This window comes from Rosa chinensis, chromosome 7 (assembly GCF_002994745.2).
Source record: "Rosa chinensis cultivar Old Blush chromosome 7, RchiOBHm-V2, whole genome shotgun sequence".
Classification (NCBI taxonomy): domain Eukaryota; kingdom Viridiplantae; phylum Streptophyta; class Magnoliopsida; order Rosales; family Rosaceae; genus Rosa; species Rosa chinensis.
Genome location: NC_037094.1, coordinates 10,106,057 through 10,126,814, shown reverse-complemented (window position 1 = coordinate 10,126,814; position 20,758 = coordinate 10,106,057). Strand labels below are relative to the sequence as shown.

Sequence of the window (20,758 nt, the reverse complement as noted above, 5' to 3'; positions counted from 1 at the left end):
ACTAAATTATATATAATAGCAACAAAAACAAAACCATGATCAATAACCACATTGGAAGTGGCTAAGATCCTCATATTCTTGACCACCCAAATCCAAATATAATCTTGCAGGCGATAATATCTAGCTAATGTCCATACAATATCTTAGGCCCTTCAAAATATATATGATTAATTTCGAGTTGATCTATTTCCATCAGATTAATAGTTTATCTGGTTTGGATTAATAACACTTTGTGCTATGAATTCCAAAATCAAAATCTTTGAAAGATCAAAATAGATGCCTATACTACGAGTCTGTAATTTTAAAACTCCTGGTGGAATCTTTGAGTACGTCTTTTGTGGACCTCTGATGTTGGGTTCCTAAATCTTAATTAAACAGCTATTTGGACGTAATGTTGGATTAGTCATTGAATTTTAGTGATATATATATACTTATATATGCACCAAACATTCTGACGTATATTAATTAGAACTACCAAATCAAGTAATTGAGGGGAATTGCTCTTCAAATGTAGACAATGAAATTGAAATTAGTCCGGGACCAACAATAAGATTGCTTTTCTTTTTAATATCGAAATCGTCAAAATATATACATTAAAAGAAGTGTTAAACGCATGCAATTAAACAAATGAAAACAATAATAAAAGGTACGAAGCCAGTGTCACTTGTTGTCCACTAGTTTAAAAGAACCCTAGTTGGTCTACTCAAGTTCAAAGAAAATAAAAAGAAAGCTTGCCTTTTAGTGAGCAATTGAGTTAATTAATGAAGAATTACTCAAAGATTATATATTGCTTAGGAAACTTCCCATCAATAGTTAATTACTTATAAAATGAATCAAGGAAGAGTCTAATTAAGGATCTTGGTGTAGACCTAATGTGATGCGCCGGACTCTTGGATGAGTGGAAGAAACTATTAGAGTCTAGGAAAAGTTAAGAGAGGGAAAAATGTATGTAAATTGTACATTAATTTGTTTTTTAATATTTTTGTGTTATGTATTGAGATTATGTGATATGATCATAGTTGTGACTTGTGAGGGGATGGAATATATATGTGTATAAGTTTTGCTCAAGTGCTAAAGACTTTCTATAATGCGTATGTTGATCACTTGACGCGACGTGTAAACAACATTACATCTCTCTTTTATTTTTTCTGCAAGTCATCGAGTTTCCAGAATTCCAGTCATTACGTTATCCAATGAACCCTACCAAATAATCACTATACCCATAATTAAAACTTCATCTCGTATTCTAGTTGGCCAGTACATGCAGTAACAAAAGAGCTGGCTAGCTAGTAAAGCTCTTCTATAGTTCCTTTCGTAGTGCCCTATTCTTTAATCTGAGGGGGACTATTTATAATTAAACTTCAAAACCATATATAAAAATACATCAATACAAGCAAGCAGTACTACTTTATCAATCGCATGCGCAGAGAAAAATAAGCATTTTATAATGAAGCAGGTTGAAACTTGAAATAGCAGTGGGATCTTCTTTTGATGAGAGACTGTATATAGGAAAGGATATGAAAGATCTGACTCATCTAATTAAAGACATCTTAAAGAGGAAAATAATGACTTAATTAAACTTACATATTAGGTACGTTAACAGTTTGACACCGTGGCATGATTAGTCTTGAGACTTAGAAAATTTTTAGAAAATTTTTGAAAATATCTTGTGATCTTGATAAAAAAAAAATATATATATATATATAATTATTATTATTATTTTTCATCAAATATAGAATTTGGAGATCGGAATTAGAACCCTGATCCTATGCATGCAGGGGTTGATGACAAATAGTTGATATAAAATAGGAGTACTCACAATTAGATCCCTAGATTTTTATTGGTATCTAATCTATACAAAGTACTCACAAAACTTTTTGATTTGATCGAAAGAGTTTTACCAAAATAGTTGATAGATGTGGCTTTTATTAGATCCCTTGATTTTCATTGGTAAATAATCTATGCGAAGTACTCACAAATTAGTTGATAGAAACAGAAAAGCGGATTTTATCAAACTGGTGATGCCCAAAATTTGGAGATATTTCAAAATATTCAATAGCTATACTAACTTAATAATTAATCTTATTTTCACAAGTACTTCAAGTCTTCAATCACATGCACGACACTAGGATTGGTTTGCGATCGATAGTATAATTATATAAGTGCGCTCTACTGAAACATGACCTAATTAATTTTAATAAACATATGGCTGTTTTAAGTATTTTGTCAATCTAAAGGGCATAAATCGAAGCTTTTATAACGCAATGTTGAAACTTGAAACAGCAGTAGTGGGTTCTCCTTTTAAGAGACAAAAGGAGAGGAATTAAAGTGAGGATCCAAGACCTAAGAATATTAGTGTCACAGTTTGGCAGTATATACTACTTTTGAATAAACTAGCGGTATTGTGCTGCAGGTTTTACTGCATTAATTTGTAGCCTTGGTGGATCATCATCATTAGGAGAATCGGAATATTTATTGTACATATATCTTCGCAAGTAGCTAAATTAAAAATGTTTCTTTCAGTGCAATTATTTCAATGGTCATTCCATTACATGAAGATCGATCAGAAAACAAGTGACAGATTATATATACGTCAAATGTTAGCTCGCGATCGGTAGTTTGTTATCTGTGAGTAGCTAAATTTCTGAGCTTTGATGATGTATTTCCTAAGACCTAGGTCTGAATAGAAAGAATTGCCTGATGAGACTTGCTGTCTTGCTGATGACCTAGCTTGATGCACGATAAGCAGAAATGAAACGGATTCTTGATTCCTGTTACTGCCTTACTGGTACGTACTTGTCCTTTATGAACTAGCTAGCTATGATCCTCGGGGAGAACAAATCTTTCCCGGACTCCTTGCTGTACTGGAAGACTACAAACTCTCCCACCTCAATCACATTATGGTCCCTAATGTTCATGATATTAGGCTTCCAAAACAAGACTGCCCCAAAGATGGGCGATAGTACTGACTCAGTAATAAGCAGAGGAAAGAGAGGAGATCAGCAAGGATTGAGAGAACGTAGTACACCACGCGTGATCAGAATTAGGGTTTTTTGTTCTAGTATTGGTTGAGGGTGTTTTGAGTATTAGGTTTTGCGGGGTTCAGGGTTTAGGGAAGGGAAATGAGAGAGTACGAAATCGAAGGAAGAGCCGAAGAGGCCAGGAAGACAGGAGAAGGGAGGTAGCTGTTTCGAGATCGGTCCTTGATCTGGATGGTACCACGTAGCTATAGCTAGCTACCATTATTTCCAAACTGGCTAAGCTCGTAATGATCAAACAAATACTTACTGCATTTCCTAGCTCGCTCAAACCAAAAGATCGATATCGAGTCAAATAAAACTCATAATTGCTTGGAGAATCTATCACGATCTCTAATTGCATTCTTTGATGAATTAATCATTATCTCGAATTGCCTCGGTTAGTAACTACGTTTTGAAAATGATGCGCACCAATCTATAATTCACATAGACGACATTTTGTTGATTGCATTGTACACATATATAAATAGTAGTTGTAAGATGAGACTATAGCATTCCATGTGAGCACTGATCAGTCTCGCGTTGACAATGGGGAGGATTCTTCGAAAATGTTAGTCTAATAATAGTTGACATTGGGATCGTTGTATGTCAATGTTTCTTGTATCATTAATTCGTAAGGTCTTTTTGAATTGGAATCTACCAATGTGCTTTTTAAATTTTTGCCTAAACGTACATTATCAGTAACCTATAAACAAATGCAATATTAAGTGAGACGAAAACATATATGCTATTGAAGACTTGACAAGCTCACATGCACAACAATGCGTTGAATATAGACGATATTACAATTTCTATGGTTGAATTAACGCAAGAAAACCAAAAGCAGAAATTGATTATTTGCACATATATACATAGGTCCATGTTACTTTCACATCTACTTGAGAAACTCCATGCATTTCACTCATCAAATTAGGGAAAATGGTGCTGCTTGTGGAGGCTTATAGGCCAATGAAACTCAACTTGGCTACAAATTATTAAAAGAAGGGGCATATGACCTGTTACAATTTATTAAACATGAAAAGGTACGTATATATTTTAACTAAAAAAGGGGAATTCAAAAGACCAAAACTATAAAACGTTATGTTATTAAAAATAAATATAACCATTATTTAGTTGTAGAATAACTTAATAAACTTTTACAGCTCTAGTGTTTGAGAGCATTACCTCTACCGTCCAAGATCTTAAATTCAAATCTCCAATATTGCTCACAATAGAAAAGAAAAAGCAAAAAAACCAAAATTGTTTTTGTCAACACTAGTTTCAAGTTTTGGCCCGGCGAGTATGGCCTGACCCAATTTACACGTCGGGCCTTGCGTCTGGTTTGCCCAGAACAAAAAACGACAACTACGAAAAGGAAACGACATTGCATTCTCCATTAGTGTCTTCTCTGTTGCTCGCGCCGATTTTCTCAGAAGTCTGAAGTCTGAAGAAGAAGAGTGGAAAAAGGGTGAAGCTTTGAGTGACCCAGAAAAATGGGGAAGAAAGGGAAGAAGCCCGGAAAGGGAAAAGAGAAGACGGAGAAGAAAACAGCCAAAGCTGAGGAGAAGAGAGCTCGCAGAGACACCAAGAAGCTCTCTCCCGAGGACGACATCGATGCCATTTTGGTAATTTCACTCCTCCTCTGCCTCTGCCTCTGCATACATGCACTCTCTACTTGTTAGTTAATTTAGTGAACAATTCAAATAGATTGGTTTGAAATTATCAATTACTAAGTGTTGGAAAAATCATAGCTTTACATTCTGTATAAAAAAAGACTCTGTCTTTGGGATTTTAGGGACTGTTTTGTACTGAAACGCTTCTTCACTAGTGTTGTGGTGTAAACGAATGATTGATTCTGGTGATGGTTTTTGTTTATCATCTGACTGGTTTCCTCTCAGTTTTGAATTCTTGGCAACAACATATTGATTTGGAAGTGTTGTTTAATTTTTTAAATAATTTCAAATGCATTTGATTTTCACAGCTGAGTATACAAAAGGAGGAAGCCAAGAAGAAGGAAGTCCATGTTGAGGAAAATGTCCCAGCTCCTTCTCCGCGTTCCAACTGCACCGTATGTCCCATACTTGTGTGTTTGTTAACACTTCTATTGAGTGTGTGTTGATTCATGTGTACCTCACTCATTGTACAATATCCGATGTTTGTGCTTGCTTGTTGTGTAGCTGAGCGTCAATCCCTTGAAAGAGACAGAGTTAATCCTTTACGGGGGTGAATTCTACAATGGTAATAAGGTGAGGTCTCGATATTCTTACACAAACTATATGCTTTATTTGAAGGAAATGGACTTTGGTCCTTAATTTTCACCCTGGGGAGTCATGCTAATTTGTGTTTCCGCAGACGTTTGTCTATGGCGATTTTTACCGGTACGATGTTGAAAAGCAGGAATGGAAGTTAATTTCAAGCCCTAATAGTCCACCTCCTCGTAGTGCTCACCAGGCTGTCACCTGGAAGAACTATCTTTACATCTTCGGTATACTGACAAAACTTCATTCATATATATAACACACATGTTCACTATTTGCAGTTTTAATTGTTTTGAATGTTGAACATGATTGCATTTTTTTGTCATTAGGTGGTGAATTTACTTCCCCAAACCAAGAGAGGTTCCATCACTATAAGGTGAACCCTTCTGGAAACATAATTCTTAATGGACTAGGATTTGACTCTTTATCCTATACATCGGCCTCGATTGTGTGATAGTAATGTTATCTTTTTTGTTTTCCCTTATAGGACTTTTGGATGTTGGATCTCAAAACAAATCACTGGGAACAGCTAAACTTAAAAGGGAGTCCAAGTCCACGCTCAGGTCATCGAATGGTAAATTCAGGTTGCTTTAGATACTATTGTTGGTTTAATTTCCATATACCTTTGAGTGTGTGTTCATGTGCGTTCAGACATTTGCTTTACAACATTAGTCCAGTCTTTATCTCTATTCATTGTTTTATATAGTGATGCATTATCGGTTATGTTACAGGTGTTGTACAAGCACAAGATTATTGTTTTTGGCGGCTTCTATGACACTCTAAGAGAAGTGAGGTTGTTGTTGATGGTTTTTAAGAAACATTTTTGAACATTTTATAGTTATGTAACTCATAAATTTTTGTTAATCTCTCTAGCAAAGGAGACTGTATGAGCTTGCAAATATTTATCTTTTAATTTACTAATTAGTTGGTTATTTTATTACAATATGCAGGTATCATAATGATCTTTATGTATTTGACCTGGACCAGTTCAAGGTAAAGATATCTCATCTCTGTCATGTTAATCCAGTCTGTTTTTATCTGTTGTTGTTATTTATTTCTAATACTTGTGCAATGTTGCATTTCAGTGGCAAGAAATAACCCCTAGGCCTGGGGCCATGTGGCCAAGTGCACGAAGTGGCTTTCAATTTTTTGTTTACCAAGATGAGGTGAGGGATTTATTAACTTAATAATATGATGTACTGACTTTCTCAATAGCTTTAACCATGTGTTCTGTTTTGACATTACAGATCTTTCTATATGGTGGCTATTCCAAAGAAGTTTCATCTGATAAAACCGGCTCTGAGAAAGGAATTGTTCATTCAGACTTGTGGTCCCTTGATCCTAGGACATGGGAATGGAACAAGGTTGTTCTTTCGCATCACTGTTGTCTTGTTTTTCTTTTATTACAATGTATCAATCAAGAAATAGAAGAGTACATGATTTTCTGATTTCACGATTTACTTATCCATCTATCTTCAGATGTTCTTTATGATGCTTATACAGAAAATGCATATTATACTTGGTGAAATTTGGTGTTGGTACGTATGGAACTGGGTGTTAGTGTTTAGGGTTGATGCTTCCTAGTGTAATTGCCATGTGGTTAGGTCTGGGTTTCTTAATGGTTCTTCTAGTTGTAATATACAATTCCTTCTACAAATTGCGATTTGGAAGAAATGAAAAACATTTTCGTTTTGTTACCTGAAAATAAAATAAAATAAAATAAAACTAAACCCCCATTATACTAATGAATAGAAAAACAGTCATACAGATTTCATTGCATTTGTAAAAGCCATGTCATTTTCATTGGTTGCTCATTAGGAGAATTGGAAGCAACCTTATCATGGAATAATTTTAAATGTTACTTTCAGTACGATATTTATGCTCCTAAATGTGCAGATTTATTTAGTATAGGTAGCAGTATTTATAATTTTTTACATTAATTTTTTTATATTAATTTTTTTATATATTTTTTATTATGGGTACATAACTGGCCTAGATCAGCTTCTTGATTGACCATTTTTTAGTAACTGTCATGTGTACGGTTGTTCTTACTATTGATTCCTTTGCACAGGTAAAAAAAAGTGGGATGCCTCCTGGACCCCGCGCTGGGTTTTCCATGTGTGTTCATAAGAAGAGAGCTTTGCTATTTGGGGGTGTAGTGGACATGGAAGTTCAAGGTTAGTGTTTTTGTGTATTTTATATGGCTATGCACCATGATGTTGTCAGAATCTTAATTTCTAGGGAAACTGTTAGTGTTCTCATGTTTGGCAATAAGAAAAAAAGAACCTCTTACAAAAAATCCTTTGTTCTGCAAACTTATATCATACTTGCTCTTTATGTGACATACGTATGTCTGGCTGTAATTTGTTGGTAAAAGACCATATTGACGATGAGCATGTTTGTAAAAATTTAGGTGTAAAATCACCGGGCTGCAAGTTGAGAAAGTATGCTTGTTTGTCTGGCTATATCTGATGAAAACAAAGGATGGGATAAGTGTGAAGTGATATCCATTGACTTAATGTGCGGGAGGAGAAAATGATAAAGAATTTCATGTTCCAAACTTGTTTGCCTGTATAGTGGATCAATATTTCCCTGGGATAAATTGGAGTTATTAGAAAATAGAATTCTGATTTGGTCAAGTGGAACTGTAAAATTGATTAATGTCACCAGTATCAGAAGATAGATGGAACCCTTTCCCTGCAAAGAAGTTAATCTTTCTTTATTTAGCCCAACTACTAAGTGGACTTCTATTTGTTCGATTAGTTCAATCTCTTAGCTATTGAAATTGGATGTCATGCTTCTAATGAGGTCTTCTGTTATACTAGTCTCTTTTTGCTGGGCAGTAGGGTGGCTAGGATCCAGACTTGAATCTAGGACTGGTTCTTGGAGGGTTGGTAGATTTATTTCCTTTTTTTTGAAATGCATGCAGGTGATGTAATGATGAGCTTGTTCTTGGACGAACTTTATGGCTTCCAATTAGACAACCATCGCTGGTAAGCCCATTGAGGGATGTTACTCTTTTCTTTTAAACAATTGTAGGTTATTATAATTATTGTCCATCCCTCAGGGAGCCATTTTTATGACTTCACTTTCACCCTCTCAGAGGGTTGTAATTAAGTTCTGGCTGTGTGCACTATTTATTTTCTTTGAAAAACCAATTAGCATCTTGCGGTTTCCACAGTATATATGTTGCAGTTTGATCATTATGTCCTCCTCCGAACCCAGTTACTTTCTACTTGTTCTCATTGATGTTTGATTTTGTTATAGGCAATGACTTCTTAACGTGCAACCAGTTTTTGCCACATTTGAGAATCTTAATTTCCTCTTTGATATAGGTACCCATTGGAGCTACGGAAGGGGAAGTCAACAAAAGATAAGGTTTGGCAGTGTGTATAAATTTGATTATAGGATACTTATGGATTTCAATGTTGTGTAAATTTTTTTTTCCCATTGGTATTTCACATTTTGTTAATAAATAATATCGAAATTATTTGTTTGATCGATTGGTTCAATAATGTATAGCTGCACTTGATCATTTACAGGTAAAAAAAAGTTCTGGACGAAAACGTAATAATGATGGTGATGATAAAATGGATACAACTGAACAAGAGGAGTCTAAAGAAAATGGCAAAGATGAGAATTCTGAATATGATGAAGAAGTAGGCAACTCAGGGAGCAAAATTGATGGTATATCGCAGCAAATGGCTACAGCCATGAATGTTGATGATTCTGATTTACCAGAGGTTTGTCATGCGAGATTTAGGATTAATTTATCTTTTCTTAAACATTAAAGCTCAGCTTTTTTATTCATGAATTTAGTTATTTTGTTAGATAGTGAAGCCCTGTGGACGTATCAATTCCTGCATGGTTGTTGGAAGAGATACATTATATGTTTATGGAGGAATGATGGAGGTCAAGGATCAAGAAATTACACTGGATGACTTGTATTCTCTTAATCTTAGCAAACTTGATGAGTGGAAGTGCATCATAACGGTTTGTAACACATTTACCCTGCATATTTGCTCATACTATCTTGATACTTCGCAAAGTGTTGCTGTCTTATTATTATTATTTTCTAGATTCTTCAAGCATCCCTAAATAACTCTTACTTGTGCAGAATTCTACAACTTATATACTTCTTTTTTACTGATTAAAGGGGTGTGTACACATTTATTTGTCTAGAATGTGCAACTGTGTTTGTGCTCTTAATTTTGATTTATTGCTTTCTCCATAGACTTAGAGAAAGCTTTAGTTAAAGCTTGTAAAAGATGAAGAAAGGAAAAAAAAAACTTATCAAATTTTCTTTGAACCACTCTTTTGGGTTAAATAATGACTAGCTCTTGCCAATTCAGAAACTTTTCTTGATTCTAGAATGCTGACAAAATTGAGATATGCTAATATTCATGCTTCCTAGAAATTTCACATGAAACTAGCGTTTGCAATAACCTTTTGTGATTAGATTGAGACAACTGAGATCTTTTCAAGCAATAACCTTTTGTGAATAGATTGAGACAACTGAGATCTTTTCAAGCAATAACCTTTTGTGAATAGATTGAGACAACTGAGATCCTGGACTCTGATTTTCTCTTTACTCAGGCATCGCAATCTGAATGGGTTGAGGCCTCTGAAGATGAAGATGAGGATGAGGACGAGGATGAAGATGAGGATGAAGATGAAGATGAAGATGAGGATGAAGATGAGGAGACTGATGATGATAATGACGGAGAGGTTCTTTATTTACTGCACTTTGTTTTTACCTTTTTATTTTATATTTTATTATTAGTTAAATGCATCCAGATCCGGTGGTTCATTCAATATTTGATCATACACCTATCTTGACCTTTTACATGTGATTTTTTTATTTCTGTTCGGGAGTTGGCAAGCTCTTTTTTTCTGTGTACAGCCTACTTGATTTCAAAACAAAAGATTTTATTTTTATTTTTATTTTGAAAAACACAGTATCAAAATGTTTCATGCATCCTTGTTTATTTTGATTCAAACTAGAAGCTTTTTAACTGAATAGTCTGAAACATATTGAAGAGGTCTAATTTTGATTTTTACATACTTTGGTTGAGGGGTTCGTAATAAGGAGCGACTTTTCATCTCATTTGGCCATGCCTGTACTAAAATTAGCTGAACATTATTTGATTTTGAATTTTTGGAAATAAAGTATCTCTATTTCAGTTCCCAACTTTTGGGTGTGACACGTCGAGCTATCTATTTTGATTTATTTTTCACTTTAATGTATGCAGAGTGGTAAAGGTGGATCGCTTCAAATGGGGGAAGCTGTTGCTTTAATCAAGGGCGGGGGTAAGACTCTGCGGAGGAAAGAGAAACGGGCCAGAATAGAGCAGATTAGAGCCAGTCTTGGCCTTTCAGATTCGCAAAGAACCCCAATGGTGCATAGCTTTTTAATTTCTTTTTATATATTTTTAAGGAAAAAGAATTACTTTGGGCTGAAAGCATGTTGGCATAACATATGTCCCACTCGTGCTTTAGTCTCTCGTTCTGCTTTTTCTTCACCATATCACATTTCAGCTAATATTGGCGTATCTCTTATGTGAAGCCTGGTGAATCTTTGAGAGATTTCTACAAACGTACAAATATGTACTGGCAAATGGCAGCCCACGAACATACCCAACACACTGGAAAGGTATGTATCTTCCTCGTCTTTGAAAAACCCTTGGGCCTTGTTTGGTTCACGGAATGAATTTCTTAGGAAAGTGGTTCCTTTGTATTTCCAATGGGAAGGGAAATTAAGATTCCTACTAATATGTTAACAGTAAGGAATGGAATCAATAACTAATAATATAATAGAAAAAAATTGGTATTTATTTGTTTATAGGAATATTTTAGTCATATAAATATTGTATTAAATGTTCAAAAATTGTAATTAATGTTGGGAAATGAGAAAGAAAAATGGTTCCTCAGGAGAATGGAAGGATTTCATTTTCCTACCTATTTTCCCTTGCAAGAAAAACCATTTTTCTAACCTTGCACTTACGGGAAAGTAAGCACTTTTCCTTTCCCGAGCTTAAAATCTGTGAAACAAACAAGGCCTTAATTTAACATATTTATGAAGGAGCAATTGTAATAGATAAAACAAGGAATGAAGAAATGAAGGAGCAACTAAGAGGCTATATATAGAGGAGAAGAAACTGCTTGTTCATTTTTTATTGGTATCTGTTTTCTTGTACATGTTGATATCATTTGGTCTGGCATCACAGGAGCTCCGTAAGGATGGCTTTGATCTTGCTGAAGCTCGATACACAGAGCTTAAACCAATTCTGGACGAGGTAGCTCCTTTGTTTGTGTCTCAGGGTTTATATATGCGCCTTCCTGAAACTGAAATCATGTAGATTGAGTGTGTTTTCCTAATTTAAATTTATTCTGTTTATGCTGCAGTTGGCCATATTAGAAGCAGAGCAGAAGGCTGAAGAGCAAGAAGCTGAAACCAGTACTAGTGCTAGGAAGAGAGGCAAGAAAAGATAGGTGTTGAGCCTTGTCTTAGAAACGTCAATCAGCCTCTTACAATTTTGGTTCTAAAATTATATGAATATGCGCTTAAGCATACTCAGTGTGCTATATCCGAGTGTATTTTGAGATTATTGTAGAATATGATAGACAAAAGTTAGGATCCTGACTTGTTTTACTCAAGTTGTGTGCACGTTTATGGCGGTAAACGTAAGTACTTGACTATAACTCTTTTCCCTCCTACTTTCCTGGAGAACTATAAGTCGGACCATGAATGCTTTCTCAAACACTGTTCAATGAGAGTGAAAAATTATAGTAAAAAACTACTTCTAATTGTGATACTGAATGTCCCGAACCACTTGAGCTGACATTATTTGCTCGTCTCATGATAACATTGTGTAATGCCTCACTGGCTGTCAAGACTATTTGGACTACAAGCAAATACCTCCATAATAACAGTGTGTAATACCTCCATAACAAAATCTATGATCGTAGTCATCATATGTTAACTTGACTTCCATAGATTCAAGATTTTTGCTTAGTTGAAAGTATCTCACAACTTCCAGCCAAAAACAAATTTCAGATTTCAGATCAACTGGCAAGTGAAGTTTTTCCCAGTGTTGAATGTGTTTCTGTTGCAAAAGTGGTCAATATGGTAATCAATCCCTAATCCACTCATTATATTCCAATTTGTGCCCACAAACTAAACGGCACATATATTTGATTGAAGCAGGAAATAGCATCCCATCCTTGATCTCCAGCTACAATTTATCTTTACGTTGCAGATCATACAGTAGCATACAACAGAACCAGACCATTTTAGTACACTAGCTAGATCAAACTAAGAAAACAAATTCAATATCGCTTTTCATAGTGCAATTCTTCATTTATTAGTTACATAGAACCAGGCTTGGCAAACTAGTTCAAATACTATATCCACACGAATGGAGAATGCCAAACGGAGTTGATATTACAAACTAACTTTGAAACTCCAAAGATACCAAAGGAAGAGGGAGGGGAATCTGAAATGAAACCTGTATTCGTCACTCTGGTCCCTAGACAATGCTTCACCAACTTTGCTACATTAGTACTAATTACACCTTTTCGTTCTCCAGTTGTGCATCAGTATATAATACTTTGCAGTCGGTCCTCTGCTTGGGACGATAATTTTCCCAGTAGTCCTGCAATAGCATTTTAATTTGTTTAGATGTCAGTACTCAGTCCTTTGAAACTACTGAAGCTAAAATGAGGAAATTTTCATCAAGGGAAACGATACTAACAAACACAATTCAAACTATATATCTGTAGCGGTTTGAAAATAGACTACCTGGTAAAGGTCCGAGGGAAATTCATTGTTGAGGTTCTCTGCATGGGATAGCCTCATACAAACGTCCTCATTGGCTGGTATTACAAGGTGGACCCCACATGTTTTTAAGGATGCCTTAGAGTGATTACATTGAAAAATAGTGACTACACACGTAAAAGATGGCAATGGACGTGCATAACCAAATCGCCACATATCAAGGAAGGGTATGTAATGCAACCACACATGATCCGACTGTTCTGAAACAACATACTGTGTGCCGAGACGTGAAACACTTACTTCATTGATGTGAATATAGACCTTAAAAGCGCAAACACCACAAGCATCTTGCATCTTTTGATCAACAACAACACACACAGCCAATCCTGTGTTGTCCCATTTGAAATTTTCAAGTATTTCAATACAAAATTCAAACCGTCGAAAACCCTTGAAATCCATTTGACACCCGAACCACTTTGGAACCTCGCTTCCTGGAAATCTAACTGTGAATCCGACTTGTTGAGAAGATAGGAGTTTTGAGAAGAGATCAGCGTCCAACTTATCATCCTCATCCTTGTTTGCCATCTGAACCAAATTTTCACAAAGTCTCCAGCAATTAGTCAAGTCCATCTCCTTAATCATTTGTGATTCTTTACGCTCCAAAATGTTTGACAACTTTGAAATTCTTTTCAATGATACGCAGTCCCTCAGATACAACCATTCAATCCTTGATGGAAGCTTTGGAATTTCTACGAGCCTCGTGCAGCCCCTCAAATTCAGTCTTGACAAGTTGACAAACTTATTGATGCATTCGGAAAGAATAACAATGGGGCTTCCTGATAAATCAAGTTCATATAAACTGCATGCACAATCAAGGGACGCAAGGAAATCAGTATTTGATAAGTTGCATCCTCCCGCAGTGAATTCAAATAGCCAAGGAAGAGCCAAATCGAATTCAGAGTCAGGGTTGTCATGTGAAACCTTTGAGTAAGTTGGAAGCACTTCAGAGTCCACCTTATTTGGGAATGTTCTGAGTTTGGGGCAGTCATACAACTTAACCTTCTTTAACTTCTGCAACTCATAAATGCTGCCAGGCAGGTTTGTGAAGTTTTTACATTCCATTACATGTAGCTCTTCAAGATTAATCAGATGTCCAATTGATGAAGGCAATTCTTTGATGGCAGTGTTCCATAAATTCAAGTCTTTTAAGTATTTCATCTCTCCCTCGATTTCAGGAAAGTTCTCCAGCCTTGTGCAATCATTAAGACAAATGAATCGCAGTGATCTCCAGTGAACTTTTCTCGGAAGCATCATAAGGTTAGAGCATCCTTGAAGAAACAGGTGAACAAGCTTTTCAAGAACTCCAATAGAAGGATGAATCTCATATAAACTTGAACATCCGCCAAGATGCAGCCACTCTAAACTTGGGCTACCAGACAGGTCTGGGATTTTTGTTAGGAATTTGCATTTCGCCAAATTTAAGGATTTCAGATTTGGCAAGCTCTGTCACACCAAAGAAGAAAAAGAATTGAAATGTAAGGTCTAAAGAAATTAATAACGTAATTTTAAAATAAATAAATAAATAATAATTTATAAATACCTTGAATCCTTCCCCAAGACATGAGATGCGGCTTTCACAAATATTCAATTGAACAAGGTTCTTCATTGTAAAATTGGACGGCAAATATTGAGACGGGTAGTAAGGCCAATCAAGCAACCTCAACTCATTGGGAAGATAATCAACCTCTCCACAAAGCAGTCCATTGACGTTTATAAAAATTTTAAGATTTTTCATCTTTTTGAAGCATCTAGGACTCAAGTGTATCTCATATATTGTAGGCAGCTTTACAATTATGCCTTCAATTTTACTTGTTCCCTAATTAAAAAGGGAATAGTATTAGCAAAACAAGAATTTTATATAACAAAATGCAACAGTTTTGAATTTTATAATTTCTTCAATAATTAAAAAAATATATATATACATTTGTTGGTTGTCAAATTGGATCAAACTACATATATATACGAGCATATGCATGTATACTATCTAGTACTTACTGTGTTTTTTGTTAAAACTTGGCGCACATCCTCGTGATACCACAATCTGTTGCGTTCACCAGGCTCGTTTGGTGATTGTCGATAAACTATCTCTTTTCCCATTTCTTCTAGCAAATCATGCATGCTTAAGTATCTACCAACATATATGAGGGCATTTTCTTCGAGAACTTTAATACTATGCTCGGGGTTGATGTGGCCACAACCTTCTAGTATTTGTATCACATCATTTCTATTCCAACCTTTGAAGAAACACGCAATGTCAAGGAAAACTTTTTGCACTGTTTCTTGCAATCCATCATAATTTATTATAAGAACATCTCGAATGTCTTTAGGAGGATTTCTTTTAAAACCATGTAACATAGCTTGCCATTTATATATAGATGTATCACATAAACATGAACCTAAAACCTCTAGCGCTAGTGGAAGCCCTTTAGCATATTCAACAATACTACTAACAGACAACTTCTCATTGTCATCCAGATTTTTATTATCCTTGAAGGCATATGAACTGAAGAGCTTATGAGCTTCATCATGACCTAGTTCACGGACCTCATATATTGGCTTCACTTGATGAGCAATCAACAAATGCTTATCTCTTGTTGTTATGATAACTCTACTGCCACGTTGAAACCAATCAGATGTTCTTGCTAATTTGTTCAACTGGTCCAGTTTATTCACATCATCAAGAACTAAGAGAATCCTTTTATCTCTCAATCTTTCACGCAATAAAGTACTTCCTTCATAAACATTGGTTGCCATCAATTCTTTCCCCGCAACAATCTCAGAAAGAATAATGTTTTGTAGGTTGACTAAACCTCCATGTGATTCTGAACCTTCTCTAACATTTGCCAAAAAGCAGCTAGCTTTAAACTCACGGACAATTTTATTGTAAACGGCTTTAGCAATTGTTGTCTTCCCTATTCCACCAGTTCCCCATATCCCCACCATGCATACATCATCTCTGTCAACATCTAAAATTTCAAGCATATCTTGTACTCGAGAGTCTAGCCCAACTTGGTACTTTGGCATATCCAAATAAGTCGGCTCTTTTACTTGTGTGGAAATCTCTTCAACAATTCTATCAATAAACAAAGATTCATACCTGTGGAGTTAAAATCAAATGAAATTTTTTTTTTTGAACAATAAATCAAATTAAACATAACAAAAAACATGCTAGTTGCTACTTCAAAAAAGAGAAAATATTGTATATATTTTTTTTCTTGAGCAGAAATGAAAATCTCGATTATCAAAGCTAGCAGTATTATTCAAAAAAAAAAAAAAAAAAAAAAAAAGCTAGCAGTATTGTAAAGACACCTACCACCAGGGGCGCAAGGAAGTAGAAGGCTCTATATATGGGCTCAAGCCTAGACAATATTTTAGGCCAAAAACCCTTAAGTGTATATATCTATCTTTAGCCCATACCAACCCAAAGAAAAAAAAAAATTATCTGTAAAAGTTGCGTGTATTCCCAGTCTCCCACAACAGCTCACAGCTGCACACTACTCAGTAGGTCAGATTTGTGCGTTTCGATGGAGCCGCACACTACTTATCTTCGAAAGCAAAATGCCTAAAGCAATCCACACCCAAATTCCCTTCTTGTGGAAAATCTCACCCCTTATTGTCCAGTAGCCTCAGTCTGCGACGCAGACTGAAGAATTTCCAAAGCAACAAGAGCCTCAGACTACTTATCTTCGAAAGCGAAATGTCTCAAGCAATCCACACCCAAATTCCCTTGTGGAAAATCTCACCCCTTGTTGTCTAGTAGCCTCAGTCTATGACGCAGACCAAGGAATCTATAAAGCAACAAAGAGCCTCACACTACTTATCTTCGAAAGCAAAATGCCTCAAGCAATCCACACCCAAATTCCCTTATTGTGGAAAATCTCACCCCTTGTTGTCCAGTAGCCTCAGTCTGCGACGTAGACCAAGGAATCTCCAAAGCAACAATCTTTCTTTCGCTTTCTCATAAACAATGTATGAAACTCTATTGATCTCTCCTGTTTTGAATTTTTGATACATCTCTGTTCTCCTGATTATGTTGTGGTTATTTTTTATTTAAAGATGTGTATTTTGTGTTGCAGATTAGAGAATTTTTTTAGAGTTTTGGTGATAGTGTCTGAGTTTATGCAAAAAAAAAAAAAGTGGTTGTTCTAATTAGCCTAGACAAGTCTCAAATCTTGGATCCGCCACTGCCTACCACATAGTGAATATCTCCATACATGATACTAAAACTACATACGCCTAATCGCCCAAAAGACATAAAAATTATACACAACGACAATAAAATAAATCAAGCCCCATACCCTCTCGATCATACCCTAATCTAACTGTGTGAGTATCGTAACTCCTCAAAAAATCATATGAACCACCTCCTAAATTAAATTGATTATGCACCAATTCAGACAACTTTTCCTAGATTAAAATAAGTAAAATTAAGTGCATGATGTACCCGCCGGAAAAATGCCACCCAGATAAGTTTGCTGCTTCTGAAAGAGCTGCTCTCCATCTTAACACCTTGTCCATATCATCTTTGAATCTGCGTTCATGCTCTGCAAGTGCCTCACCAAATTTACCTCTTTGGTGTCTAACTTCTGAGGGATCCACGTTATAAAAGATTGGCTGAACCATTTGGTTATTTGATCTTTTACAATCAAGGATATGAACTAGTTCATCCAAACACCACTTCGACGATGCATAGTTTTCGGAGAACACGATGAGAGAGAGCTTTGATCCTTCAATGGCTCGGAGAAGTGCTTGTGATATTTCCTCTCCTCTTGTAAGCTCATCATCTTTGAAGGTGTTGATCCTGTTGAGAACCAAATATTTGTGCAAATGATCTGTAAAATTGTAGCGAGTATCCTCGCCTCTGAAACTCAGAAACACATCGTATGTGTATGAACGGGTGGAAAAACTAATAGAAGAGAAAGAGGAAGAAGCTCTCAATTGGGTGGCCATTGAATCTGAGTAGTTGTTTGATTGCTGATGAAATGAAGGGGGTAGAAGAGGAAGGGGCTCTCAACAGGTGCTCTGATCACAGTTTTGTTCTGTGAGCTTCGATCAATGTCAATGTAAAGTCAAGTAAGATGAAGCGAAACTACCCAGAAAGGAAAAAGGGAAGGCGATCATAGTTTTCAACTTTTTTTTTGTTTTTTTAAGTTTTGCCTCTGGATAACGAACGTGGACTGATAGTGAGTTAGTGACTATTGAAATTACTTTCAATTTGAAAGAGCATTTCATATTGATCCACGTACTAATGAGAGAGGGAGACTTTTCGCCATGGTATACTTAACATTGGGCCAACACGGTTTCTAGAATAAATATGAATTCTTTTCCTTGGATGAAAGAATAAAAATGAAAATTTCACATGATCTGTAGTTTGTTTTCTTTCATAAAACTTCATTATTTCATTTGCACAGGAGAGGGAGGTGTGTTCGTCGAAGCTGAAGCAAACTGTGAAAGGGAAAACACAGGAGACATAACCAACTCGTTTGATATCATTGTCTGCATTTGTGTGAAGCATCCTTGCTGATCTCCACAATTTTATTTCAAAATTATGTCTCACAAAATTAGTAATTATGTATTGATGTTCCATGTATTGATCACTATAGAGAGATGATATGTCATTTTTATTCATGTAATGCTTGTGTTACCAGCTTATTTTTATAGTAAGAGTTATCGACCAATATAAATTTTTTTGTTGCTGATAATTGATTGTCTTGCAACTCGCTAGCTTTGGGTGGTATGATTCTAGACACCTGTCTGGTGTCTTTTCTAATTATGTATCTAGATCATCTTGTTGGAGCTTGTGTAAGCTCTTTTGGGTTGTAAACCTCTTTTGTATTAAAAGAAAAACAATAGTTTGTTGAAATCAAAGCGCGCATTTACATTCTAAGGAGACTTGATATGATAAATTATACAGTTTCTGTTTTCTTTTTGGCTGGAAACAGACATATGATTGTAAATAATGCAAAAAAAATAATGGTTAGTTTTGCTATTATTAAACAGGGAAGAAATGTTGGAAGGTCAACATCATAATATTTACCCGCGAAAGGGCTTCTCTGTGTTGGAACTGCATGTTCTATTAATAATCGAGGGACGTGGCCTAATCCCCCTAGCTCCTAAGTATAGTGTTGATCTATCAAAAACACCTCATTTGCACAAAACTTATGGTTAGTTCATAGAAGTTTGTCATTGATCAAAAGTTATTTGTTAGTTAGTTATTCGGTTTATTGTTCAGAAGAGGAAGAGATATATGTTATGATAAAGGGGATTACTGTCCGGAGTTAACTAGGAATAGTGATCATATCTTTACTTTTGCATAATTTCAAAATTATGGCTAAACGCAACGTTTCAATTTTGCATAGAGATAGGATCTCTTAGCTGTTTTTTGGTTGTTTCTGATGACCAGTGTCTTGTTGACACATGTTGAGCATGTCAACATCTCAGCTATATAAGCTGACATTATGTGGAAATATGGATCAATCAAATATCATTTCTACTTTTTGCTTTAGATTTTTCTTTGCTTTTCTCTACACTATTCTCTTGATTCTGGAGGTGAGGGTCAGGACCCTATCAATCTGGTATCAGAGCCCTTCTTCTGGGGCGATGGTGAAGCTCAAGGGAGCTGGAGGCGCCGGAGCTCAACCACACATCTCCAGTGAACTTTCTAGTGTGGAATTTGACCGGCAAGTTCACAAGGATGAGACAACTGCTAAAATTGTTGCTATGCAGGAATCTGTAGCAACAGTTCAAGGAACGGTGACAGAAATACAGGAATCAATCGCATCATTACGCCACCAGATCTTAGAGGATATGCGTACACTGTTAACCCAGGCTCAGCACCCTCAACCTCAAATCGGGTCACCTCGGTCTAGTCAAGCTCAGATCGGGTCACCACAACTACGTTTTGGGTCTCTACAAGTGTCAGATGGTACTCCAGCTAGTAACCTAAAGGGAAGCACTGCATCAGCTTCTTCCGTGCTAGCTACATCCTCATATGCTACCACTATTGGAATGGGTAGTATTTCTAAATCCTCAGCAATTAATCATCCAGTATCTTTGAGTCATAATGATGTTATATTGGGGTTTACTAGTGATACTTATTCTGAATTGATGAATACTGCTGGGATTGTGCAAACTACTTGTGCTATGATATGTGGGTCTGCTGTGTCAGATAATTTGGGTAACAAGGAGGTTCCTAGTAACCGTACTACTCAATCAGGGTCTAGTGTGCAACAACAGTATTTTCAGCATACTAGTTTTGGGTCTCAACCATTTAATCACTTCACTGGGCCCTTTGCAATACCTAACATGTACCAAAATTTTAATTCATGTGGAAATGCTGCAACCACTCACTACAGTGAGACTGAGCCCTTTATATTAAACTACTCCGGTCCTTATCCTTACACAGCCATCAACTTTCCTCAGCAGGTTCATCCCACCTTGCCTTTCTCCATACCATCATACCTCGCAAACCACACCTCAACACAGATGAGCTCATCTCAGACCAATCCTTATTCATATGTGCCCTACCAGCCACACAACCACTTAGCTGCTTCAATTCCCACAACTCCACCTATGAATCCATCATAGTTGCAGAGTTCATATGCTTTATCTCAATTTTATATGCCTTACAGTACACCTTTCTCACA

The 20,758-nt window shown here is 36.0% G+C and overlaps 2 protein-coding genes across 3 annotated transcripts; one reads left to right on the top strand and one right to left on the bottom strand.

The window, feature by feature from the left end:
* The first annotated feature begins 4,430 nt into the window (after window positions 1-4,430).
* Window positions 4,431-12,036, top strand: LOC112180956 (kelch domain-containing protein 4). Its single transcript, XM_024319543.2, has 20 exons — window positions 4,431-4,642; window positions 4,999-5,085; window positions 5,195-5,263; window positions 5,370-5,502; window positions 5,605-5,651; window positions 5,763-5,849; window positions 6,007-6,068; window positions 6,226-6,268; window positions 6,361-6,441; window positions 6,523-6,639; window positions 7,347-7,452; window positions 8,205-8,268; window positions 8,611-8,653; window positions 8,818-9,018; window positions 9,107-9,268; window positions 9,872-10,003; window positions 10,528-10,674; window positions 10,842-10,928; window positions 11,503-11,571; window positions 11,681-12,036. The coding sequence occupies exons 1-20, from the start codon at window positions 4,511-4,513 to the stop codon at window positions 11,765-11,767; spliced, it is 1,956 nt and encodes a 651-aa protein (XP_024175311.1). The 5' UTR covers window positions 4,431-4,510; the 3' UTR covers window positions 11,768-12,036.
* A 498-nt stretch (window positions 12,037-12,534) lies between these two features.
* On the bottom strand, window positions 12,535-18,261 carry LOC112175745 (disease resistance protein RPV1-like). Of its 2 annotated transcripts, none has more exons than XM_024313475.2 (5): window positions 17,557-18,261; window positions 15,108-16,209; window positions 14,653-14,928; window positions 13,077-14,555; window positions 12,535-12,930 (listed from the first exon to the last, which is right to left on the bottom strand). In XM_024313475.2, the coding sequence occupies exons 1-5, from the start codon at window positions 18,060-18,062 to the stop codon at window positions 12,844-12,846; spliced, it is 3,450 nt and encodes a 1,149-aa protein (XP_024169243.1). In that variant the 5' UTR covers window positions 18,063-18,261; the 3' UTR covers window positions 12,535-12,843. The 2 variants fall into 2 exon arrangements, with proteins under 2 accessions (XP_024169243.1, XP_040366375.1); XM_040510441.1 differs by having other exon boundaries at window positions 15,108-16,185.
* Between the last annotated feature and the right edge of the window lie 2,497 nt (window positions 18,262-20,758).

Coding starts and splice junctions, on each gene's coding strand:
- LOC112180956 (XM_024319543.2), top strand. CDS start 4,511: ATGGGGAAGAAAGGGAAGAAGCCCGGAAAGGGAAAAGAGAAGACGGAG. Junction 7,453..8,204: donor AGTGGACATGGAAGTTCAAG/GTTAGTGTTTTT, acceptor AAATGCATGCAG/GTGATGTAATGATGAGCTTG. Junction 9,019..9,106: donor ATGATTCTGATTTACCAGAG/GTTTGTCATGCG, acceptor TTATTTTGTTAG/ATAGTGAAGCCCTGTGGACG.
- LOC112175745 (XM_024313475.2), bottom strand. CDS start 18,062: ATGGCCACCCAATTGAGAGCTTCTTCCTCTTTCTCTTCTATTAGTTTT. Junction 14,929..15,107: donor AAGTTTTAACAAAAAACACA/GTAAGTACTAGA, acceptor CTTTTTAATTAG/GGAACAAGTAAAATTGAAGG. Junction 14,556..14,652: donor GTCTTGGGGAAGGATTCAAG/GTATTTATAAAT, acceptor TTGGTGTGACAG/AGCTTGCCAAATCTGAAATC.